Source organism: Pseudophryne corroboree, chromosome 8 (genome assembly GCF_028390025.1).
Source record: "Pseudophryne corroboree isolate aPseCor3 chromosome 8, aPseCor3.hap2, whole genome shotgun sequence".
In the NCBI taxonomy this organism is placed as follows: Eukaryota; Metazoa; Chordata; class Amphibia; order Anura; family Myobatrachidae; genus Pseudophryne; species Pseudophryne corroboree.
Genome location: NC_086451.1, coordinates 63,701,728 through 63,728,350, shown reverse-complemented (window position 1 = coordinate 63,728,350; position 26,623 = coordinate 63,701,728). Strand labels below are relative to the sequence as shown.

The following is a 26,623-nucleotide window of genomic DNA, read 5'->3' as shown; positions in this document are numbered from 1 at the left end:
ATTCCAGTGGGGACGAATTGATAATCTGTGAGGAGGGGGATGTACACGGTGATATATCGGAGGGTGAAGATGAGGTGGACATCTTGCCTCTGTAGAGCCAGTTTGTGCAAGGAGAGATTAATTGCTTCTTTTTTGGGGGGGGGGGGTCCAAACCAACCCGTCATATCAGTCACAGTCGTGTGGCAGACCCTGTCACTGAAATGATGGGTTGGTTAAAGTGTGCATGTCCTGTTTTGTTTATACAACATAAGGGTGGGTGGGAGGGCCCAAGGATAATTCCATCTTGCACCTCTTTTTTCTTTTCTTTTTCTTTGCATCATGTGCTGATTGGGGAGGGTTTTTTGGAAGGGACATCCTGCGTGACACTGCAGTGCCACTCCTAGATGGGCCCGGTGTTTGTGTCGGCCACTAGGGTCGCTAATCTTACTCACACAGCTACCTCATTGCGCCTCTTTTTTTCTTTGCGTCATGTGCTGTTTGGGGAGGGTTTTTTGGAAGGGACATCCTGCGTGACACTGCAGTGCCACTCCTAGATGTGCCCGGTGTTTGTGTCGGCCACTAGGGTCGCTAATCTTACTCACACAGCTACCTCATTGCGCCTCTTTTTTTCTTTGCGTCATGTGCTGTTTGGGGAGGGTTTTTTGGAAGGGACATCCTGCGTGACACTGCAGTGCCACTCCTAGATGTGCCCGGTGTTTGTGTCGGCCACTAGGGTCGCTAATCTTACTCACACAGTCAGCTACCTCATTGCGCCTCTTTTTTTCTTTGCGTCATGTGCTGTTTGGGGAGGGTTTTTTGGAAGGGCCATCCTGCGTGACACTGCAGTGCCACTCCTAGATGGGCCCGGTGTTTGTGTCGGCCACTAGGGTCGCTAATCTTACTCACACAGCTACCTCATTGCGCCTCTTTTTTTCTTTGCGTCATGTGCTGTTTGGGGAGGGTTTTTTGGAAGGGACATCCTGCGTGACACTGCAGTGCCACTCCTAGATGGGCCCGGTGTTTGTGTCGGCCACTAGGGTCGCTTATCTTACTCACACAGCGACCTCGGTGCAAATTTTAGGACTAAAAATAATATTGTGAGGTGTGAGGTATTCAGAATAGACTGAAAATGAGTGTAAATTATGGTTTTTGAGGTTAATAATACTTTGGGATCAAAATGACCCCCAAATTCTATGATTTAAGCTGTTTTTTAGTGTTTTTGGAAAAAAACACCCGAATCCAAAACACACCCGAATCCGACAAAAATAATTCGGTGAGGTTTTGCCAAAACGCGTTCGAACCCAAAACACGGCCGCGGAACCGAACCCAAAACCAAAACACAAAACCCGAAAAATTTCAGGCGCTCATCTCTAGTACAAAGCCCTTTTTGGCCGGTACAGACCACTAAAAAAACGTACTGTACTGGCCAAAAAGGTACGGTTGGACGATATGCTATTTCTCCCCCCCCCAAAAAAAAACGCACAAAAATGGGTACGTTTTCTCCAGAAAAACAAACAAACACTCAAAAACGGGTAATTGTTCTACAGAAAATAAAAACACCTGATAATGACCTTTGGGCAGCCGTTTTGTTTTTTTTTCTCCAGGAGAAAAATGATTGCGGCTAATAAGATATCAACCATAGAGCCTAATTCAGACCTGATCGCTGCTGTGCGTTTTCGCACAGCAGCCGATCAGGTCTGAACTGTGCATGCGCCGGCGCATGCCAGAGAGCCGATGGCAGAGGAGGTCGCTGGGTGGGAGGGGGTGGGCTGGCGGCATTGGACCGCCGTTTTAGGGGCATGGGGGTTGGACCGCGGTGGCTGCGTGACGTCAGCCACAGCCGCTGCGACCCGGACAGCGACGGGTATCACCCTGCCAGTGCGTAAGAGCTGGGCTGGTTGGGAGCTTCTCTTCAGGTACAAAACCATTCCCGCTGTGCGATGCTTCTTGTACCTGTGCGAGGGGAGTCGGGGGGTAGGGACTGACATGCGGGGCGGACTAGCCCTGTGCTGGGCGTCCCCCCGCATGTCTGTGTTCCACTGTTCCCTATCGTATTAGGCCCATAGTAACATAATTTTACCTTTTTTTTTTAAGAAACAAATGATTTGAAGATGTTACTATTAGGGTAAATGGTTTTACTTTTATGGCAAACTAGTTTGGTGTAATAAAATATTACACAGCTGTTGACACCTAGGACAATTTAAACCAGCCACTCCTGTAGCCTATGGCATTATACATATCATTGGTAATTAAGACCATAAACCCCAGATTAGGTTTATCCTCCTAAAATCCAGATACTATGCAGTCAGCTAATACTGTGCTGGGGACCCTGATCACGGATGATGGCTCAGCGTTTACACTCTCTCTCAGGGGGAGGAGGGGGAGGAGGTGATGCCTGATACGGTGCAATGTATTACTGCTGTCAGGGTTCCTGTTTCCTGCCACCATTGATCCTGCCCTCCCCCAGCATCCAGGAACCAACCGGAAGTCAACATGTCGAGTCTGCACAAGAGCAAGTAAGATACCTTTGCTACAGGGGCCCCTTGTAGCTGTTCTCAGTGGCCCCGGGAGGAGGTGGGAAGGGTGCAGACATGCTTTGTCACTACGTCCTGCAGTGTGAGGGGTAAATGCACGGGTGGCATTTCCCTGCATGTACCTGTTACTGAGGCTGCTTCACATGATGCATTCATTGTGCAGCTGCTGCTGTGGTGAGGAGGTCAGGGCTCAGTAATAATAATAATTATATTTACTAAATCCTGACCCTCCTCACAGCAGCACAATGCAAAAATCAGTAATAATAATAATAATAATCATCCATTTATCACTGATGGTGCAGTGTGTTGCTGTAAGGAGGGTCATAGTGTAATAATAAAAATAATATTTACTATTATCACTGGTGCATTGTGTTGCCGTAAGAAGGGTTATAGCGTAATAATAAAAATAATATTTACTGTTCTCACTGATGGTGCACTGTGTTGCTGTAAGGAGGGTGAGAGCATAATAATAATTACTATTATTACTGATGGTGCATTGTGTTGCTGTAAGGAGGGTGAGAGCATAATAATAATTACTATTATTACTGATGGTGCACTGTGTTGCTGTAAGGAGGGTGAGAGCATAATAATAATTACTATTATTACTGATGGTGCATTGTGTTGCTGTAAGGAGGGTGAGAGCATAATAATAATTACTATTATTACTGATGGTGCACTGTGTTGCTGTAAGGAGGGTGAGAGCATAATAATAATTACTATTATTACTGATGGTGCATTGTGTTGCTGTAAGGAGGGTGAGAGCATAATAATAATTACTATTATTACTGATGGTGCATTGTGTTGCTGTAAGGAGGGTGAGAGCATAATAATAATTACTATTATTACTGATGGTGCACTGTGTTGCTGTAAGGAGGGTGAGAGCATAATAATAATTACTATTATTACTGATGGTGCATTGTGTTGCTGTAAGGAGGGTGAGAGCATAATAATAATTACTATTATTACTGATGGTGCACTGTGTTGCTGTAAGGAGGGTGAGAGCATAATAATAATTACTATTATTACTGATGGTGCATTGTGTTGCTGTAAGGAGGGTGAGAGCATAATAATAATTACTATTATTACTGATGGTGCATTGTGTTGCTGTGAGGAGGGTGAGAGCATAATAATAATTACTATTATTACTGATGGTGCACTGTGTTGCTGTAAGGAGGGTGAGAGCATAATAATAATTACTATTATTACTGATGGTGCATTGTGTTGCTGTAAGGAGGGTGAGAGCGTAATAATAATAAACATATTTACTATTATTACTGATGGTGCATTGTGTTGCTGTAAAGAGGGTGAGAGCATAATAATAATAAATTACTATTATTACTGATGGTGCATTGTGTTGCTGTAAAGAGGGTGAGAGCATAATAATAATAATTACTATTATTACTGATGGTGCATTGTGTTGCTGTAAGGAGGGTGAGAGCATAATAATAATAATAATTACTATTATTACTGATGGTGCATTGTGTTGCTGTAAGGAGGGTGAGAGCATCAATAATAATAATAATAATAATAATAATAATAATAATATTTACTATTATTACTAATGGTCCTGTGGTGAGGAGCAAATGGTTACAGTGACTGAACATGCTTTGAGCTAATGGTGAACACATAGGCACATTGCATATGTTCTCTGTTAGCTGCCTTTGCCCGCCCCATGCATAATACATTCATTGAATCTCCAGCCACAGGCAACAAACAACTCGGATTAAGTGTTATATTAAATGCAATGTAACTGTTTATCAGAAAAGGGATATTGTGTTACACTACTGGGCTGTTCAGAGTCCAGCAAGCTACGGCCGGCCATTGTGAAGCTACAACTTCCAGTGTGGCAAGGTGTGCTGAGACTTGTAGTTCCGTACCAGCTGGACTGCCACGACTTTCCTGTCTATAGTATAATGATTCAAGGACACAAAAGTGCAGCTTCAATTGGCTGGATGACAGGATCGAGTTTGGATGTGTCTGCCCAATTTGTTCAGACATGGCTTTGAGTCCTATTGGGAAGAGAGTACTAGATAAATAAAATTATTAGCACGGGTATGTTTGCCCTATGATCCAGCTTAATGACTGAATGACATGGGTAACTATTATAGTCAAGCCCCCATTTTACGTCCCCGGATACTTGGATTTTATAAACAAAGAAATGTATCTGCCCCCTTATTGCCTTATGTATTGAAATGGGCCATTTACCTGATTTTGGGGGTAATTCAGAGTTGATCGCAGCAGCAAATTTGTTAGCAGTTGGGCAAAACCATGTGCACTGCAGGGGGGGCAGATATAACATGTGCAGAGAGTTAGATTTGGGTGGGGTGTGTTCAAATTGAAATCTAAATTGCAGTGTAAAAATAAAGCAGCCAGTATTTACCCTGCACAGAAACAAAATAACCCACCCAAATCTAACTCTCTCTGCACGTGTTATGTCTGCCCCCCTGCAGTGCACATGGTTTTGCCCAACTGCTAACAAATTTGCTGCTGCGATCAACTCTGAATTACCCCCATTATGCCTTATTTTTGCACTGCAAACATTCCCCACCTTAAGGGCCCCATGCACTTATGCGACCACATGTTGCAGGTGATCACCCCGGCAGCCTCCCGGAGGGCAGGATCACCCTAGATACATCGTATGCTGTCCTTTTGCATCCGATGTATCTTGGGCGATCCCAGCCATGCCCCCAGGTCGGACCTTATTGAATGTGCGGCACATTCAGTCTGGAGGATCTGTTCCGATGCTCACGGGAACGCGCTTCGGATTGGAAACACCCAAAATGCCCGATTTCATCCGATACATCGGCCCGAAATCGGATGAAATCGGGCATCATCGCTCTAGTGTATGGGACCCTTTAGTTTGTGCCGTCAGAGTGATGTACAATAGCGTTTTCTTGCCAAACTACAGTTTGTTCTTGTTTCAGCAAAGCAGAAGTTCCTTAATACTTTATTAACTATAAAGAGAACTATATACAGTATGTGTGCTAAGATATGGGGAAATTTAAATCAAACATTTTATTGTATAGATTTTACTTTTGACCTTGGAAATTCCGCTGTGTATTCTTTACATGTTGCAACAAACCTCTTTTAATAAACCCCTATCCTCCATCACATTTTGCCTTGTATTATTTTGCCATTATTTTACTTGAAGTTGTAGTTCGCTGTAAACGATACCTACCTCATTTCGTACTGTGCTGGGTCTTAAACCAATTGTCACTGGTTCCTCAAATAAAAAAACTAAAATGGGGTGCATTTGACTGATTGGGGCATGCACATAGTAGGCCTGATTCTAAGTCCAGTGCAAGTGGAAAAGAGGACGGATCTTGCGGTTCTCACCATAATGCGCATGCTTGCACCTGATCAGACTTACACAAATTGACAGCGGTCGCTTACTGCTGACGGCCACCGCTTTCCGTGCAATAGGCAATAGCTGGGTAGCGAGTTCGCGATTGCAAGGAACAGCTCCATTGCGTGGGAGTGTCGTGGATCGGTAATTGACGTTCTATACGTGATTGTAGAGTTCTGATAGGATGTCTGTTAATGACAGATCTTTTGAACCTACCATGGGTCCAGGTACTAATGATGACAGTTGCTTCAGGCGGAAAAACAGTGGGCAGGACAGGGTTCCACTTTCAGTCGCTCGGATGTTCTGCACACTTCGTCAGATTCTCGCATCTACATATAAACGTAAATAGAGTGCCATGGCTGTATGGAACAGAAGTCGCAGATGCGCACACTACTTGTTAGTGTTCATTCTAGCACCCTGTTGCAACCTGTGCAGTTCCTCTTTTCTGCCTAGTGTGATGCTCTCTGCTCTGGTGCTTCTAGCACACTCTGGCCTGCGCTAGTGCTGAGATCTAGACCAGAGTGTGCTAGAAGCACCAGAGCAAAGTGACACCCCAGGCAGGAAAGAGAAACTGCGCAGGTTGGGACAGGTGCAGGGTGCTAGGACAAACACTATTTGCTGTCATAGACTGTCTATTATCAGAGCAGTCTGGATCTATATTTGAGGTACTTTACTCAGGAAAAGGTTTATTACGGTCATTAACCAAATAACAATAGTATTTCATGTCAGTTTAGCCATTTACCAGTTACATTGTGCGCTTGAATTAGTTAGCGCATGGTAATTTGGATGGATGTGATGAATTAATAGCTTTGACTTTATCAGTAAAGTGTCCTGGTTAAACAGTTACTAAAGATCGCTTTGAATTTAAGAGCTGAAGGGCAAGATCTGATGTGCAAGTATGAAATGTTGTATTAATTAACTACAGAGGAAAAACAAAATACGTTTTCCATGATGTAATGAGCTTTGAATGGATTTTTTTTTTTTTACGCCATAAATTGTACTGGGGAAACGGCCATTTTGTGGTGGACCAGTATTTGTGCGACTGCACCCAGTCCATTCACAGGGAACGAAGACCTCGCTTAGGCGCAAGATACTACTCAAGTCACTTGTTCCTAGTAGATTGACCAACCGCCTTATGACTAATATTGTACGCACACAAAATATCATTTACCTGTGTATATATAACCCTAATCTGTATACTACTCATGTTCTTAAGTAGGAAGACTCCCTGATAAGACCTGTCTGTAACTGTGCTTGCTGAGCATATCTGTGTTTTATTTTCCATATCGGAAAGAGGACAAGCAGACGGTGACTAGTCAGGTGATGTTTTTCTGTTTGCAGAATTGCAGAGTTCCAAAGCATTCTCAGTGAACCGCAGATCAACCTACCCGTGCTGAGGGATCTGTGCTTTAACGGTGAGAAAAATCATCAAGTTTCACAGGACGTGCAGAACTTTGTGTTTTGTTTTTTTACTTCTTCTCTTGTTTCCACAACTTGCCAAACATAAGACATTCAGGTTTATTTTAGTTAACTTTGGAGTATACTTAACTATTTAAATATAAAATGGAACAGGATATACACAGCTATTAAACATTTTCAAGGTTATCTATCTATCTATCTATCTATCTATCTATCTATCTATCTATCTATCTATCTATCTATCTATCTATCTATCTATCTATCTCTGTATTTTGTATTTACTTATGACATGTATGCTGTATGCTCTATCTGTGAAGCCTATTGATGACCCCAGCAAGAAGTAGCTCTGAACCTGCAATTGTCTGTCCCCAGCTAAGGGGTAAATTTACTAAGATGGGAATTCTATTTAAGATGGGGTGTTACTATAGCAACCAATCAGATTCTACTTATCATTTATCTAGCACCTTCTAGAAGATAATACCTGGAATCTGATTGGTTGCTATGAGCAACATCCCATCTTAAATAGCAGTCCCATCTTAGTAAATTTACCCCTCAGTATCCTAAGAAGTGGACAGAGGCCCAACCTACGTGCTTACTTAGCTGTTCTTTTATTCCGTATATTATTACAAGCACCTATGATGACCCTTTTCTGTATCCTGCCTAAGCATATCTCTTTACCTGTCCCTATAATGTCTCTATAAAGATGTGTAGGGACAGGAGACCTCCTAATGAGTTATGCTCTGGAGGAGCCTGATTGGGTCTTTACCCTACCCTCCATCACAGTTCTGGTCCAGTACGAACAGTAGGTTTGTTACCACTGTGTGTGGCCATGTCCATGCAATGGTGGGTCTATTAGGGTTCCCAACAACAGATGCTGCACTGCTGCCGCTGAAAGGAGCGTGGTCACACCGTGTATTGGTCGTGGCTGCACCTGTGCCCTAGGGGGCGGTACTTGTCGCCCATGTGGGGACTACCAGTGGATGGCGCCTTTGCAGTAATTATTATGCACTCTAAGTAGAATTACCCTTCTCGGTTTCCAGCTATATTTTGCATTTACGACCTGTGATGAGTTTGGGAAACTGGTGCTCAGTGATCTTTATTTTCGCTTGCATTCGAGCTGCAGTAATCTGAAAAGTGGCACTTCGCAAGTTTACCCCTCAGGGCAGTATTCAATTGAAGTCGGAACTGCCTTCTAGTTGGAAAGACAGCAGTTTCCGACTTTTTTAAGTCGAAAAATGATTCAACCTATTCAATGGGGCTGCTGTTTTTCTGACTTGTCAGAAAACACGTGGATCAGCGGATTAGCCACGGATCCAGGCGTTTTGTCGGATTTGCGGCCAAAGCCGACATGTTTTAGTCCCATTTTCAACAATGTCAATCCGACTTTAAAAAAAGTCGGATTGCAATTGTTGAAAACAGACCAAATCGGTCGGATTTGGCCTCAGATTGAATACTGAACTGTTTATTGGCTCTATTGACAGCTGTACATTTGTTTGTTAGCTGCCAAGGTTTTAAATATTAGTGGTATATGCAAGGTTAGGCCATGATATGAGAAGGTAGATGGATGCAAGCAGGAATGTACAGATCGAGGGTTAGGAAGTGAGAATAGTATGTAATGAAGTGCAGCTCACACTGATTTGGTGTCAGACCCACCTTTGCAAGAAACAAAGTTTGTGCATCTGCCTACGATTTTGGATTGATCATGTTCTATTCTCTTTCGACAGGAATCCCATTTGAAGCAGGTATTCGGTGTCTCTGTTGGAAGGTGTGTTTTCCTTTAGACTGTTTTCACTCTAGACTATGGGGTCAACCCACTTAGGTGCGAGTTTGCAAAAGTGAGTTTTCTGAAACTCGCATACATCACACGAATGCGTGTGCCCAAGAAATGCGTCATCCAATCAGAAATGCCAGGCAATCGCGGCTATAAAATGTGACCTGGGAGAAGTAAGGAAACCATCCTGGGCCCCAATCACGTGACAGCAGGACCATATAGAAGGCTTAGTGGGCATAGGGAAAGTACTGGAGAATTTTAATAGGTGTCAAATGGATGATTTCTGCACTTTTTAATTTTTGATAGCTAGCATGTGTTTTTCATGAAATTAAATCTTTTCAGCATTTTGGGGAATAGAAAAATGTCTGTGTTGTTTTTATACACGTTTGTAAAACTTTGTTGTTATCTCACATTTGCAAGTTAAAAAAAACCCTCTCCCATCTGCGTACCTGTCCCCACATAATTTATCCCATTTTTCTGCTTTTTAAAGACATTTACCCCAAAACGTATGTATTTTTTGGCCAAATTATGCTATTTAAACCCCTCCCAAGTGCATAATTATTTATTAGGAGGGGGACACCAGAGGCTCTGCACTGTGTTCAGGCATTTTTACTTTGAAATAAGGACTTCCCCCTAACTTTTCACCTGCTTAGGGGTGTGTGCACAAAAAAACATGAATTTCGTCCAGAAAATCAGTGTGAGTTTGGAATTGGATTACAAATATCACAGTGCGAGTTCGCTGCGAGTACCTCTCCCAGAACCCAACTCTTACCTAATTGGATTGACCCCTATGAGTTGCAGTCCACTATTGAAAATGTCCAGCAACTGTTTGTGTTTGTTTTGCAGATCTTGTTAAACTATCTCCCCACAGAACGTTTACTATGGGACTCTGTGCTAAAAAAGCAAAGGTGAGGAAATGTATTCTCTTCCCGCATATCTAGTAAATCCTATTCAGTCTTGCGCTATAATTTCCTTCCGTCTCCTATCAGGGAAACCTATGACCACTTTTTGAAAGAGATGATCATCCAACCAGGAATTGCCAAAGCCAATCTCGGCTTGTCCAGGGAAGATGTCACCTTGGAAGACCATGTAATTATGACTTCATTTGCCCTACAAATTCGTTAAAATGACATTGTTGTATAGTCCCTAGGTTGAAAATAATACTTGAGGTCCAGAAATCCGTCTGGTATTTTGTTACTGATCTACCTTTTTAATAAATAAAAAAACAACAACAATTTTTTAAATTTGCTTTTTAAATGTGTTTAATGTTCGTCTAGAACAGTTCAAGTCAACGGTAAATTGTTTTATTTACAGTCACGTATAATTTCTTCCAGCCGCTCAATCCCAACCCTGATAGCCGATGGAACACTTACTTCAAAGATAACGAGGTGCTGCTACAGATAGACAAAGATGTCAGGTAACCTCAATGGCTGCTGCTTAAAGGCCCGTATTCACGGGCCGATGTGGGAGAGATGTGTGCTGAGCGAACCGCTCAGCACACATCTCTCCCACCGCTCAGCACAGCGCGATGTGTGCTGAGCGTGCAGGGGGAGACGGGGGGGGGCGCTCATTTCACCCAGCGGGTGAAATGAGCGACCTGCTAGATCTAGCCAATCTAGCACCAGCGATAGCGCGGGGCTGTGCATCGCTATCGCTGTGAGGGGTACACACGGAGAGATCATGCTAGTCAGATTGCTTAGATTTTAAGCAGCGATCGCTCCGTGAGTACCCCCCTTTAGAATGACAGCTCTCAGTATCATTGCTCGGGACACCTAGTACAGGACTGTGGTTGTTTACATATTAGTAACTTTAACTAGAATGTTGCTTAACCAGTCTCCTCTGCTTTCATTGCATACTAGAACCTCTAGCATTAAACAGGGGCTGTCTGCAGGAGAGAGAGGAGGCAGATTAAATAGCTGAAACAAAGTAAGCAGGTCTGGAAGTTCTAGGCAGCGAGATACAATTGTATATGTAGCAGAAGAGGTTGTTTCATAGTGATGTGCACTGTAATACTGTATATTGTACGATTGTACAGGGTCATTTTGGCCACAAAGGGGTAGTTTGTGAACAGTATACGCATTCAGCTTGCACGGCTGTGATCAATGCCGTTTTTACAGTGGAATTGTGTTTTGTACAAATAAAATCGTCACCACAAGGCACAACCTATTGTTACCTGTTCACCATGCCAAATGTAAAGACATGTTCGCTTGTGTCTCGTTGTACTGCTCCTTTTTTTTTTTAATGCAATATTTTTATTGAAGAGAAGTCGAATAAGCTGATACAAATCAAACAGGAGATGATGACTCCAGATAAGTTCAAAATAACATACATGATATCCCGCGGGACATTACCAAACATAGCGAGAGCGGGGGAGAGCATCATCAATACAATATATATGTCGACAACAGTTTTTCTACGTTTGAACGAAAAGTAAAGAGAGAAACAAGAAGAAAAGATCAGAGATGAAGAGAGTAAGAAAGAGAGGGGAAGGGGGATGGGAGAGTGGGGGACCACTAAGGGAGCATACAAGGTAAAGTTATGTCGTGGGGGGTAGCCCACACTATCTTCAAACGTTAAGACAATGAACAGTACATCACCTCTTTTGCCTATTGGGACCCGTTTGACACAGTATATCATATCCGGGCAGTAGAGGATATAGCATAAGTGAACCAAGGTTCCCAAGTCCTCCTATATTTCTCTGACCTGTCATGTAAGGAAGCAGTGATTTTCTCCATCATGGAGATATGCCATATTTTAGATAGTAACATGCTCCTAGGGGGGGCAGTGGTCTTTTTCCAACTTTTAGCTATCACACATCTGGCGGCATGAAGGATTTGGAGTACCAGGTTGCCCGCATGGCTGCCAAGATTAGGCAAAGGTAGGCCCAGTAAAGCCGACCAGGGACCCAATGTTATCTGAGAACAGAAAATAGATCCAATAAGAGTTTCCACCAGGGCCCAGAACGGGCGGATTTTGGGGCAGGACCACCAAATGTGTTTGAAATCTCCAATTTGACCACACTCACGCCAGCACAATGGGGAGGACCCGGGGAAAATCCTATGCAGTGTCGCTGGGACCCTATACCATCTAGTATAGACCTTATAGGAGTTTTCCTTCACTAGGGAGGAATTTGAGGACTGGGCTACATTTTGTCTAATGATCTCCCATGAATCTTCTTCAGGGGCGAGGGCCCAGGTCCTGCTCCCATTTACGTTCATGGGGGAGTATGTTTGTTGCCGTCAGAGAGCGTAGTAAACCATAAAGTATAGAAATAATACCCTGACGCATAGGAGAATAAATACAGAGACGTTCCAAAGGGGTGAGTTGGCGAATAACCTGGGGTTTAGGAAGGGAACTTAAGAAGGAGCGAAGTTGTAAATATTCGTAAAGTACAGGTTGGGAAATGCCATATTTATCACATAGAGATTTTAGGGAGCGCCAGGTGGAACCTTCTATAAAATCAAACACCAGTCCCGGACGTGGGTTCAGGTGAAGCCACGAATGGGACCATAAGGTGGAGCCAGGGGGGAAATCCTGATTATCCCAAATAGAAGTAATGGGAGATGGAAAAGTAGATAGACCATAATGCCGAACGCAGAAAAACCACAGGGAGCAGGTGAATTTTGTGGAGGGAGCACACGTTTGAATCGTCCGATGTGGCTTGACCGGTGTAAGTAGGGAGACCAAAGTGGAGACCCCGGCCGACAAGCACTCGATTCGTATCCAGGGTAGATGGGGCGCTGGAGAAAACCACGCGAGAGCCTGGCTCAGGTGGGTTGCATGATAGTATTTACGGATATCCGGTAAACCTCTGCCTCCAGCTAGTGGGTCACGCACCAGAGTGGAGGTCCTAATTCTAGGAGGTTTACCAGACCATACAAATTTTAGGAAGAGTTTCTGCATTCGACACAAAGCCTCAGCGGGGATACGTACAGGAATTGTTTGAATCCGATACAAAAGCCTGGGTAGGATGTTCATCTTTACTGAGACTATCCGTCCGAACCAGGCTATAATCTGTTTGTCCCAGGCTCGTAGGTCAGACTCTGTACACTTAAAAAGGGTTGGGAAATTTTCAGAATATAGAGAATCATAGGAATTTGTGATGAACACCCCTAAGTACCTAATTTTCTTGGAGCGCCAGGAGAAATTAAAGTTAGCAGCTAGGAGAGATCTGGTATCCTCACTAAGATGCAAAGGGAGGGCTTCTGATTTGGAATAATTAATGCGATAGCCTGAGTAATAAGAGTATGATGAGAGAGTTTTAAATAGGTTAGGGATAGATATATGGGGAGAGGAGAGAGTTAACAAAACATCAGCTGCAAATAATGAAATTTTGAACTCCTCATCACCAGCAGAGATACCCTTAATATCGGGGTTGGCCCTAACCATACACACCAGAGGTTCGATAGTCATAGCAAAAATTAATGGTGACAGGGGACACCCCTGACGCGTACCGTTGTTGATGTGGAAAAGGCGAGAGTCCTTGCCATTAACCCGAACTCTAGCGGAGGGGTTGGAATAGAGTGCCTGAATACCCTGAAGTAGGCTTCCTCCCAGGCCGAACCTACGTAGGGTGGCGAACATGAAGGGCCACAATATTTTATCAAAAGCTTTCTCCGCATCGAGCGAGAGAAGGATAGAGGGCAATCTAGCTTTGTTAATGAGATGAACTAAGTTAATAGTTCTGCGGGTGTTGTCTCTAGCTTGTCGGCCTGGGATGAAGCCCACCTGGTCAGCGTGTATCAAATGCGGGAGAACGGAGTTTAACCTCAAGGCTAGAATTTTGGCAAAGAGTTTAATATCGTTATTTAGTAAAGAGATGGGGCGGTAGCTAGCACAGGAGTTGGGGTCTTTCCCGGGTTTGTGGATTAAGACAATTCGTGCCTCCAATGTACGGGGCGACAGAGGGTTACCTCCAAGGAATCCATTAAAGAGCCTACAGAGGTGGGGCAAGAGAATCCCCTTGAATTTCTTATAATACATGATTGACATCCCATCAGGTCCAGGGGCCTTACCCGATTTCTGAGTTTTAAGTGCATTATCTATTTCCTCAATAGTTATTTCTGAACCCAACTGAGACACTGTCGAGCCACTCAGTGATGGTAGGTTACATTTATCTAAAAGGGATTCAATCCCCTCATTGAATCTCAGTGATGATGAGGGAGTCGCTTCCGTATTATATAATGATTTATAAAATTCCTCAAATTCACCCAGAATGTGGTCAGGGTCATGAGTCAATACCCCCTGTTTAGTACGAATAGATAAGATATTTTTGGAAGAAATCTGGGCCCTCAGCTTCCTGGCCAGGAGTTTATCTGCCTTATCCCCTTTTTCATAGTAAATCTGGTTAAGGCGTCTAAGGCATTGTTCAGTCTTGTGAGATAATAGCATATTAAGTTCACCCCTAACTTTAAGTAGCCTATCTAAGTCAGCTGGGTTCAGAGAAGACTTATGAACTTCCTCCAGACGGTAGAGTTGGTCAGTTAACTCCATGATCTTTTGGGAGCGCTGTTTAGTGAGCCTGGCCGCTATCTGTATGAAGTGGCCCCGGAGGACCGCTTTATGCGCCTCCCACAGGGTCATGTCAGATATACCAGGCGTCTGGTTCAAATTAAAATAATCAGTTAGTACCTGAGTAGTTTGCGGTGGAACATCAGAGTGTTGGAGGAGGGCATCATTAAGGGACCAGGAGGGGGGGGGGGGGAAGAGTGCGGGCCAAACCAGAAAGAGTCAAAGATATCGGGGCGTGGTCAGACCACGTAATTGGATGAATACAGCATTTCTGGATCCTAGAGGTCATGTCCCTCCCAACCATAATCATATCAATTCTTGTATATAGATTGTGGACTGGGGAGAAAAACGTATAATCTTTAACTAAAGGGTCGATAACCCTCCAGGAATCAAATAATAAGTGGTTTTTGAGTAGTGACAGCAAGGCTCTGGAATTGCGAGTGCTTGTTCGTGACTGGGACAATGGGAGGGGGTGGGAGCGGTCGAGACTATGATGGAGTATAGTGTTGAAATCCCCTGCCATTAAGATATCGCCTTTCCTGTACTGCTCCTTTTAACCTTCATTTGTGTAGCAATCATTGGGGGACACTGGAACCAAGGGTTATAGAGCTCGATCACTTTAAGGAATTCTGCAATGAAGACTGAGTGCACTCTCCCCCCCCCCCTCCCCCCCTCCCTCCTTTTATATTCCCTAACTCTTTCAGTTTTTATTTTGAATACACAGAACTTTTTAAATGGTGACTCTGTTATGCTAGATTTTATTTGCTTTGTTTTGTGAAGTGCCCTGGTTTACAATGAAGTGACTACACAGATGTGTTCTCATGCATCCTAGCCTCAATATGCCACGTGGTGCAAGAGAGCCATGGCGAGAAGTGTAACATCTTCTTTGCATCACAAGGCTGCACTGATTCATTTGATAATGCAACACTTGTATATATGTGTGTGACGGAGTCTGAATCTGTATACAGAGCACAGCGGAACTTGCCATGAAAGAAGCTGCAACGTAACACTTGGTATACAGATTCAGACTCAGTCGCACACAGATATAGGGGCAATACGGATGGTGTAATGGTTAGCCTCACAGCACGGAGGTCATGGGTTCGATTCCCACCATGGCCCTAACTGTGCGGAGTTTGTATTCTCTCCCCGTACTTGCGTGGGTTTCCTCCGGGTATTCCCGTTTCTTCCCACAATCCAAAAATATACTGGTAGGTTAATTGGCTCCCAACAAAATGAACCCCAGTGTAAATGTGTGTGCGTGTACATGTGGTAGGGAATATAGAGTATAAGCTCCACTGTTGTGAATTGCCAAATATTCTCTGTAAAGCGCTGCGGAATATGTGTGCGCTGTATAAATAACTGGTAATAATAAATATACACGTATTGCATATCAAATGAATCAGTGTAGTCTTTGCGAAGCGGATTTGACGCATTGCATTGCGATTACGACGCACATTCAAGCAAAAGAGCCGCTCGGCTGAAGGCAAAACCTGGCACGACAAGAAGGGATGTTTGGCGCCACTTCAGCAGTAGTGTATGAGGGCCACATCAGTACATTTCTCCCCTCCGATAAATCAGCTGGGTGAGGCGTGGGCCTGACCTGATCAGAGGTTTAAGGTCTCAAGCAGACTCCTAGGGGTATATTTACTAAAACTTCTCAAACATATACCACCACCACCACCACCACCAGTAAATCCACCCACTAGCCTCTTACTTTTCCCCCAGAGTGGATGGAGATTAATAAGTTTCCACCAAAAGTGACTGCCCCTAATTCCAGATAAACCTAAAGCCACTGCTATCCTTATTCTCAAAGCTGCCTCAATTAAAGATGGCTCACACCGAAAATAGGGAGCCACCTTGAAATATATTGTTGTGGACACCAATTCTGCATCCACCTTAGGTTAATTAAGCTGTTCTTAAATAATTGGAACATTTATTTATTTATTAACAGTTTCTTATATACATCATACTTTTAGGTGATGCAGCCTTAGATTCCGACCTTATTAAGGCCACTATTTTGGCTTGAGTTGTAGCAGCCTCTCCGACAGTCCGGCTCAAGGCGTGGGTGACTGTGAAGACCCTTCCGTTTGTGGGCAGTGTCCTGCAGGTGGCTTAATACTTTGGGCCTGATTCAGACCTGATCGCTGCTGTGAGTTTTCGCGAAGCGGGTGATTATCAAACTACTGCGTATGCACCGCAATGCGCAGGCGCATCGCCAAACAGCGTCAGAATGGTGCGAAAAATTCGATCGCACGGGCGTTTGCAAGTTGATTGACAGGAAGAGGACGTTTGTGGGTGGTAACTGGCTGTTTTCTGGGAGTGTCTGGAAAAACGCAGGCGTGTCCAAGTATTTTCAGGTGTGTGACGTCAGCTCCAGCCCCGATCAGCCTGATTCCTTCATACTGGAGGAGTAAGTATTGAGCTATGCACAGACTGCACAGAATGGGAAAAACATAAGATGGTGAGTGTGACTCAAACGGTTTTGCAGTTGTCCACTGACTGAGGGGAATTTTTGCACGGCGTTCACATGCAACCGCACACTTGCACGGGTCAAATTTTCACTCCCCCCTGGGCAGCGACTATCTGATCGCAGGACTGTAATTTGCAGCACAGAGATCAGGTCTGAATCGGGCTCTTTGTTTTCTGTGCATTGTGCTATCTCTTCACTTTCAGGAAGCAATGGATTTGCTTGAAATGAAGGAGAAAGATGTGACAGTGAATTTAATTTGCTAGGCTAAAAATTACTGCAGCGCCATTAACAAATCAGTATCAATATTCTGGTGCATCATGGTATCTAATGGGCCTTCCTGACCATTACAGAATAAATTCCCAGGTCAGCCCATCATCCATTGCAAAAACTTGCTCCTAAAATCACAACTGGACACTTAATGCCTCCCCACTCAAATCATGTTTGCATGTGACTGCCCCACAGTCTGCAAATACAGCTTTGTGATAAATGACACCCAGTCTTTTCTTTTTCGGCTGTTTTATTATATATAACAAAGACAAGGAATTCCCAGTTATGGTCTTTATTTCTTTTTAATTACACAGGAGACTCTGCCCTGACTTCTCATTTTTCCTGAACCGCACAGAGTACCCCTGCCAGCTGATCATGGATCCAGAGAATGAGTATGAGACCCTCAGGAAGCGCGTGGAACAAACTACTCTGAAGTCTCAGACTGTGGCCCGGAATAGGAGTGGCCTTACTAATGTAAGCACATCGTGAGACAGGTTCTCCGCATTTGGAACCTGTCTGTCTACATTATTTGTCTCTGTGGGTGCCTTAGTACAGGCCGGCTGCATGTTTGTTTGCAGGCCGTGGTGCAACTTGCAGTCTCTGCTAACCTCACTATAAAATCTATCTTTATTATTTTAAAAAGAGAGAGAGAGAGAAAGGCAACACTGAGCGAGATCTTGCTACTATTCTACACACAGATATTCCCTGTTTGTCAGTGGCTGTGCCTCCATTTCTTTAGATTTTCATGAAGCAACATTATGTAGTATGCTCTTGCAGTCGCTTTACCAGGGCTAAATCCAGTTTTCTTAAGGGTGCAGAGAGGAAGATTTAGACATACAGGACAGTTGCTAGGACGTGATTGCTTATGTTGTCATTTTCCTATTTCTATACTATACTATTAGTTTAAGTGTTTTACATACACATGGGGGAGAGATACACGGTCAAGTCATATTATTATGATCACCGGCTAACCTGAGTAACCGTCGTGTGCACAACGGACAGCAGCTAGACGGGCTGAATTGTCATATTAGACACCTGTCTGGTAGCCCCCAGGTTCATTTTGACGGTGAGCTGGTCCACTGAAGCATGTCTAATGTCTCTCATGCACCTTCATAGCCGATGTTCACCTCTCACATCAGTGGCACGTGGTGCTCAGCGGGTTTCCACGTGGGTTATTTGCAGTGGTGCCATTTGTCCAGTCACGAGACACCTTCACCACAGCAGCACGCGAACAGTTCACACACTGCGCTGTGTCAGAAATAGCGCCAACCTTGGCTCAAAAGCTGATAATCATCCCATTTTGCAACTCTGATAAATCGCCCCTTTTCCCATGACAGCAACGAGTTATGTGTGTGCAGACGGCCTATCACACACCTTATATACCCACGAAGCCAGTGTCAAATGTAGGAGGTGGTTATAATGGGATGCGGTCAAGATCCCGCCGGACGGAATCCCGGCGGTCGAAATACTGACGCCGGAATCTCGACCGCCACAATCCCAACATATTCTCCCTCCGTGGGTGTCCACGACACCCATAGAGGGAGAATAAAATTAGTGTGCCGAGTGTAGCGAGGCACCGTGCCCTCAGCGTGGACAGCGAAGCTCGCCACCCCTTTCGGGATTGTGTGCTCTGGATTCCGGCGTCGGTATTTCGACCGCCGGGATCCCGTCCAGTGGGATCTAGTACTGATCCCATTATAATAAGGTGACTCAACCGTTATTTATTTATTTATTTATATATCTATCTATCTATATATCTATCTATATATATATATATATATATATATATATATATATATATATATATATATATATATATATATATATACTAGCAGTGTGTGGACCGGCACTCCAAGCTCCAGCGAGTAGCTGCTCCGGTGCCTACAGGATAATATTTGGAATAAAAAAGTAAAAGTCACAGCGGCACACGGAGTCTTATAAAAAAACAACGTGTATTGCAAATCACGCCATACCAACGTTTCGGGGCTGGCACGCCCCTTTGTCAATGTTCATCACCTTGACTCCGAGTGCCGCTGTGACTTTGACTTTTTTCTTATATATATAAAATGTGCCTTGTATACTTAAAGGTGATGATTTTTGTGTAGAAGATTTGATTAAAACTATATGAATCCAATGTACAGGTAATGGACAAAAATGTTAACTGCTGGGTAAGTGAGGTGTGCTAAGCATATTGAAAGCAGTGGTCTTCCCACCGGTGTGCACAATGCAGCCATTAAGCATATAACATTACTGCATGTTCGCGGTGAACTATAAAATGCATTTCCCCGGTTGCCTAAAATTGTGGCTAGTGTGGCTGGGTGCAAGAGACCTTGGTGATTGGGCAGTACGGATGGTGTAATGGTTAGCATTACTGCCTCACAGCAATGAGGTCATGGGTTCGGTTCCCACCATGGTCCTAACTGTGTGGAGTTTGTATATTCTCCCCGTACTTGCGTGGGTTTCCTCCGGGTACTCCGGTTTCCTCCCACATTCCAAAAATATACTGGTAGGTTAATTGGCTTCCAACAAAATTAACCCTAGCGTGAATGTGTGTACATATGGTAGGGAATATAGATTGTAAGCTCCGCTGGGGCAGGGACTGATGTGAATGGCCAAATATTCTCTGTAAAGCGCTGCGGAATATGTGTGCGCTATATAAATAACTGGTAATAAATAAATAAATTAAATTAGGTAAGAATTCCAGTGACTAAGCAGCACAGTGTGGGAATATGTAATCTGCAACAATATATAATGTGATGTCACCATAGGTGTGACTGGGTATCTGTACTCTGCCTTGGGGGAGGGACCATAGTGATTTGTCTTATGTTAGGCGTGTGTTCACTCCTGTGGCATAATAGCGACAAAGTCTCTGTGATCCCACTGGACCACCAAATAAGTTCAAATATACTGGATATGAGTATATAACATATATTTCTCTGACGTCCTAGTGGATGCTGGGAGCTCCGTAAGGACCATGGGGAATAGACGGCTCCGCAGGAGACTGGGCACACCTAAAGAAAGATTTAGGACTATCTGGTGTGCACTGGCTCCTCTCCCTATGACCCTACCCCAAGCCTCAGTTAGATTTCTGTGCCCGGCTGAGCTGGATGCACACTAGGGGTTCTCCTGAGCTCCTAGAAAGAAAGTATAATTTAGTTTTTTTATTTTACAGTGAGACCTGCTGGCAACAGGCTCACTGCACCGAGGGACTAAGGGGAGAAGAAGCGAACCTACCTAAGTGGTGGTAGCTTGGGCTTCTTAGGCTACTGGACACCATTAGCTCCAGAGGGATCGCACACAGGACCCGACCTCGTCGTCCGTTCCCGGAGCCGCGCCGCCGTCCCCCTTACAGAGCCAGAAGCAAGAAGGTCCGGAAAATCGGCGGCTGAAGACTTCAGTCTTCTCCAAGGTAGCGCACAGCTGCAGTGCCATTGCTCCTCATGCACACCACACACTGCGGTCACTGATGGGTGCAGGGCGCTGGGGGGGGCGCCCTGAGCAGCAATAAATAACACCTTGGCTGGCAAACTGACACCATATATAGCCCCAGAGGCTATATAGGTGTATATTAACCCCTGCCAGAAATATTAAAATAGCGGGAGAAAGCCCACCGAAAAAGGGGCGGAGCCATCTCCCTCAGCACACTGGCGCCATTTTCCCTCACAGCTCCGCTGGAAGGATCGCTCCCTGGCTCTCCCCTGCAGTCCTGCACTACAGAAAGGGTAAAAAAGAGAGGGGGGGCACAAATTTAGGCGCAGTATAATATATATATGCAGCTATAAGGGGAAAACACTCTTTATAGGTGATATCCCTGTGGTATATAGCGCTCTGGTGTGTGCTGGCATACTCTCCCTCTGTCTCCCCAAAGGGCTTTGTGGGGTCCTGTCCTCTGTCAGAGCATTCCCTGTGTGTGTGCTGTGTGTCGGTACCGCTGTGTCGACATGTATGATGAGGAAAATGATGTGGAGGCAGAGCAAATGCCTGTAAATGTGTTGTCACCCCCTGAGGGGTCGACACCTGTGTGGATGGACTTATGGAAGGAATTATGTGACAGTGTCAGCTCCTTACATAAAAGGTTTGACGACATAGGACAGCCGGCTACTCAGCTTGTGACTGTTCCAGCGTCTCAAATGTCATCAGGGGCTTTAAAACGCCCGCTACCTCAGATGACAGACACAGATGTCGACACGGATACCGACTCCAGTGTCGACGACGATGAGACTATTGTACCCTCCAATAGGTCCACCCGTTACATGATTGAGGCAATGAAAAATGTATTACACATTTCTGATAGTACCCCAGGTACCACAAAAAAGGGTATTCTGTTCGGTGAGAAAAAACTACCAGTAGTTTTTCCTGCATCTGAGGAATTAAATGAGGTGTGTGAGGAAGCCTGGACTTCCCCCGATAAGAAATTGATAATTTCTAAACGGTTATTGGCAGCGTACCCTTTCCCGCCAGAGGATAGGTCACGTTGGGAAACATCCCCTAGGGTAGATAAAGCGCTTACACGTTTATCAAAACAGGTGGCACTACCGTCTCCGGATATGGCCGCCCTAAAGGATCCTGCTGATAGAAAGCAGGAGGCTACCCTAAAAGCTATATATACACACACAGGCATTATATTGCGACCAGCGATTGCATCAGCATGGATGTGCAGTGCTGCTGCTGCGTGGTCAGATTCCCTGTTGGATAATATTGATACCCTGGATAGGGACAATATTTTGCTGACAGTAGAGCATATAAAAGACGCTGTCTTATACATGCGTGATGCACAGAGGGATATTTGCCGGCTGGCATCAAAAATAAGCGCAATATCCATTGCCGCCAGAAGGGGGTTATGGACTCGGCAGTGGTCAGGTGATGCCGATTCAAAAAGGCACATGGAAGTTTTGCCTTATAAGGGGGTGGAACTGTTTGGGGATGGTCTTTCAGACCTCGTTTCCACAGCTACGGCTGGGAAATCGACATTTTTGCGACAGGCTACCCCACAGCAAAAGAAAGCACCGTATTATCAAGTACAGTCCTTTCGGCCCCAAAAACACAAGAGGGCTCGAGGCGCATCCTTTCTGCCGAGAGACAAAGGTAGAGGGAAAAAGCTGCAGCATACAGCCAGTTCCCAAGAGCAAAAGTCCTCCCCCGCGTCCGGTAAGTCCACAGCATGACGCTGGGGCTTCACAGGCGGACCCGGGTACGGTGGGGGCCTGTCTCAGAAATTTCAGCACACAGTGGGCTCTCACAGGTGGATCCCTGGACTCTTCAAGTAGTATCTCAGGGGTACAGGCTGGAATTCGAGACGTCCCCCCCCCCGCCGTTTTCTAAAATCTGCCTTACCAGCAACTCCCTCTGCCAGGGAGGCAGTGTTGGTGGCTATCCAAAAACTGTATTCACAGCAAGTGATTGTCAAGGTACCCCTCCTTCAGCAAGGAAAGGGTTACTATTCCACTATGTTTGTGGTACCGAAACCGGACGGTTCGGTGAGACCCATCTTAAATTTAAAATCCTTGAACACGTATATCAAAAAGTTCAAGTTCAAGATGGAATCGCTCAGGGCGGTTATTGCGAGCCTGGACGAGGGGGATTACATGGTCTCCCTGGACATCAAGGATGCGTACCTGCATGTCCCCATTTACCCTCCTCACCAGGAGTACCTCAGATTTGTGGTACAGGACTGTCACTATCCGTTCCAGACGCTGCCGTTTGGGTTATCCACGGCACCGAGGGTCTTTACCAAGGTAATGGCCGAAATGATGATACTCCTTCGCAAGAAGGGAGTTTTAATTATCCCGTACTTGGACGATCTCCTGATAAAGGCGAGGTCCAAGGAACAGTTGGTAGTGGGGGTAGCACTTTCTCAGGAAGTGCTACAACAGCACGGCTGGATTCTCAATATTCCAAAGTCACAGCTGGTCCCGACGACACGTCTTCTGTTCCTGGGAATGATTCTGGACACAGACCAGAAAAAAGTGTTTCTTCCAGTGGAAAAAGCCGAGGAGTTGTCATCTCTAGTCAGAGACCTCCTAAAACCGGGACAGGTGTCGGTACATCAATGCACACGAGTCCTGGGAAAAATGGTAGCTTCGTACGAAGCAATTCCATTCGGAAGGTTCCACGCAAGGACTTTCCAGTGGGACCTGTTGGACAAATGGTCCGGGTCCCATCTCCAGATGCAACAGCGGATAACCCTGTCGGCAAGGACCAGGGTGTCGCTGCTGTGGTGGCTGCAGAGGGCTCATCTACTAGAGGGCCGCAGATTCGGAATACAGGACTGGGTCCTGGTGACCACGGATGCCAGCCTTCGGGGCTGGGGGGCAGTCACACAGGGAAGAAATTTCCAAGGACTGTGGTCAAATCAGGAGATTTCGCTTCACATAAATATTCTGGAGCTAAGGGCCATTTACAATGCCTTAAGCCAAGCAAGGCCCCTGCTTCAGAACCAGCCGGTACTGATCCAGTCAGACAACATCACGGCAGTAGCCCATGTAAACCGACAGGGCGGCACAAGAAGCAGGAGGGCAATGGCAGAAGCCACAAGGATTCTCCGATGGGCGGAAAATCATGTGTTAGCACTGACAGCAGTGTTCATTCCGGGAGTGGACAACTGGGAAGCAGACTTCCTCAGCAGGCACGACCTCCACCCGGGAGAATGGGGACTTCATCCAGAAGTCTTCCAAATGCTGGTAAACCGGTGGGAAAGACCACAGGTGGACATGATGGCGTCCCGCCTCAACAAAAAGCTAAAAAGATATTGCGCCAGGTCAAGGGACCCTCAGGCGATCGCTGTGGACGCTCTAGTAACACCGTGGGTGTACCAGTCGGTTTATGTGTTTCCTCCTCTGCCTCTCATTCCCAAGGTACTGAGAATAATACCAAGGCGAGGAGTGAAAACTATACTCGTGGTTCCGGATTGACCAAGAAGAGCTTGGTACCCGGAACTTCAAGAGATGCTTTCAGAGGACCCTTGGCCTCTGCCGCTCAGACAGGACCTGCTGCAGCAGGGGCCCTGTCTGTTCCAAGACTTACCGCGGCTGCGTTTGACAGCATGACTGTTGAACACCAGATCCTGAAGGAAAAGGGCATTCCGGAGGAAGTCATCCCTACCCTGATCAAAGCCAGGAAGGATGTCACCGCAAAACATTATCACCGCATTTGGCGAAAATATGTTGCTTGGTGTGAGGCCAGGAAGGCCCCAACGGAGGAATTTCAACTGGGTCGATTCCTGCATTTCCTGCAAGCAGGGGTGACGTTGGGCCTCAAATTGGGGTCCATTAAGGTCCAGATTTCGGCCCTGTCGATTTTCTTCTAGAAAGAACTGGCTTCACTGCCTGAAGTTCAGACTTTTGTCAAAGGAGTTCTGCATATTCAGCCTCCTTTTGTGCCCCCAGTGGCACCTTGGGATCTCAATGTGGTTTTGGAGTTCCTGAAATCACATTGGTTTGAACCACTTAAGACTGTGGATTTGAAATATCTCACGTGGAAAGTGGTCATGCTGTTGGCCCTGGCTTCGGCCAGGCGTGTGTCAGAATTGGCGGCTTTGTCCTATAAAAGCCCTTATCTGATTTTCCATATGGATAGGGCAGAGTTGAGGACTCGTCCTCAGTTTCTCCCGAAGGTGGTATCAGCGTTTCACTTGAACCAGCCTATTGTGGTGCCTGCGGCTACTGGGAACTTGGAGGATTCCAAGTTACTGGACGTAGTCAGGGCCTTGAAAATTTATGTTTCCAGGACGGCTGGAGTCAGGAAAACTGACTCGCTGTTTATCCTGTATGCACCCAACAAACTGGGTGCGCCTGCTTCTAAGCAGACTATCGCGCGCTGGATTTGTAGCACTATTCAGCTGGCGCATTCTGCGGTGGGACTACCGCAGCCTAAATCTGTAAAAGCCCATTCCACAAGGAAGGTGGGCTCATCCTTCGGCGGCTGCCCGAGGGGTCTCGGCTTTACAACTTTGCCGAGCTGCTACTTGGTCAGGGGCAAACACGTTTGCAAAATTCTACAAATTTGAAACCCTGGCTGAGGAGGACCTGGAGTTCTCTCATTCGGTGTTGCAGAGTCATCCGCACTCTCCCGCCCGTTTGGGAGCTTTGGTATAAACCCCATGGTCCTTACGGAGTTCCCAGCATCCACTAGGACGTCAGAGAAAATAAGAATTTACTCACCGGTAATTCTATTTCTCGTAGTCCGTAGTGGATGCTGGGCGCCCATCCCAAGTGCGGATTGTCTGCAATACTTGTAAATAGTTATTGTTCCACAAATCGGGTTGTTATTGCGAGCCATCTGTTCAGAGGCTCCGTTGTTATCATACTGTTAACCGGGGTTCCTATCATGAGTTATACGGTGTGATTGGTGTGGCTGGTATGAGTCTTACCCGGGATTCAAAATCCTTCCTTATTGTGTCAGCTCTTCCGGGCACAGTGTCCTAACTGAGGCTTGGAGGAGGGTCATAGAGGGAGGAGCCAGTGCACACCAGATAGTCCTAAATCTTTCTTTAGATGTGCCCAGTCTCCTGCGGAGCCGTCTATTCCCCATGGTCCTTACGGAGTTCCCAGCATCCACTACGGACTACGAGAAATAGAACTACCGGTGAGTAAATTCTTATTTTAACCCATAGAACTCCTGACATAAGTTGACCAGCGTAACATGTGAGTGAAAAGAGTGCCTGGCCCCAGTGCATTAATATGAAGCAACTGTAGATCATTTGACTGCAAATAGGAACCTGTGACATGAGTAGTAATTTCCTTAAAAAATGGTTGAACAAGCTCTCCATAGACTCTAGTCTGCTGACAATGCATAAACTACTCATTGTGTATGGTAATGTTCGGTAATGGAACATAGGCTATGGTGCAGTGGAGAGCGGTGTTATGCTCAGAGATGTTGGGTTTATGTAATAGGGTGGCAGTTACGCAATTTCGGTCATCTGAGCTGCAGATTTAAAACGGCTATAAGTTAAAAGGCCAAAGCAGGTTTGTTATGCCTTTTAAATTATTGCTGGTTATAATCTGTAGCCAAGATTGGCGAGAATTGTGCTTCTTCACTCAACTCCCACCCTGTTACAAACACCCCGTCATCGTTAAATGGAGCAAAGTGTGTACAGACCTGAAAGCCGGTGATTCTGGTGGTTCTGTATTGTTATCCGAGATCTTTTTCTGACAGTCATTGCTAGTTGCTGCTTAGTGATACCGAGGGATCATCTTCATCCGGCACATGTTGCAGCATTTCTGATGGGAGCAGTGCCTTCCACATAACTACATCCCCCTTCCAGTATGACGCTGTCCACCATATGCAGAACCGGTGTCGTCTCCTAGTGGTTGTTGCCCACATCGTAG

General features: G+C 45.4%; 1 protein-coding gene across 1 annotated transcript in view; it reads left to right on the top strand.

Moving 5' to 3' along the window:
• Positions 1-2,289: 2,289 nt before the first annotated feature.
• TBC1D13 (TBC1 domain family member 13) overlaps positions 2,290-26,623 on the top strand; it is a 76,093-nt gene continuing 51,759 nt past the window's right edge. The window contains exons 1-7 of the mRNA XM_063936516.1: positions 2,290-2,495; positions 7,201-7,274; positions 9,003-9,043; positions 9,896-9,957; positions 10,039-10,138; positions 10,384-10,466; positions 17,612-17,771. Coding sequence (XP_063792586.1) covers positions 2,473-2,495; positions 7,201-7,274; positions 9,003-9,043; positions 9,896-9,957; positions 10,039-10,138; positions 10,384-10,466; positions 17,612-17,771 — 543 coding nt within the window. The 5' untranslated portion in view covers positions 2,290-2,472. The remainder of the gene's footprint in view (positions 2,496-7,200; positions 7,275-9,002; positions 9,044-9,895; positions 9,958-10,038; positions 10,139-10,383; positions 10,467-17,611; positions 17,772-26,623) is intronic.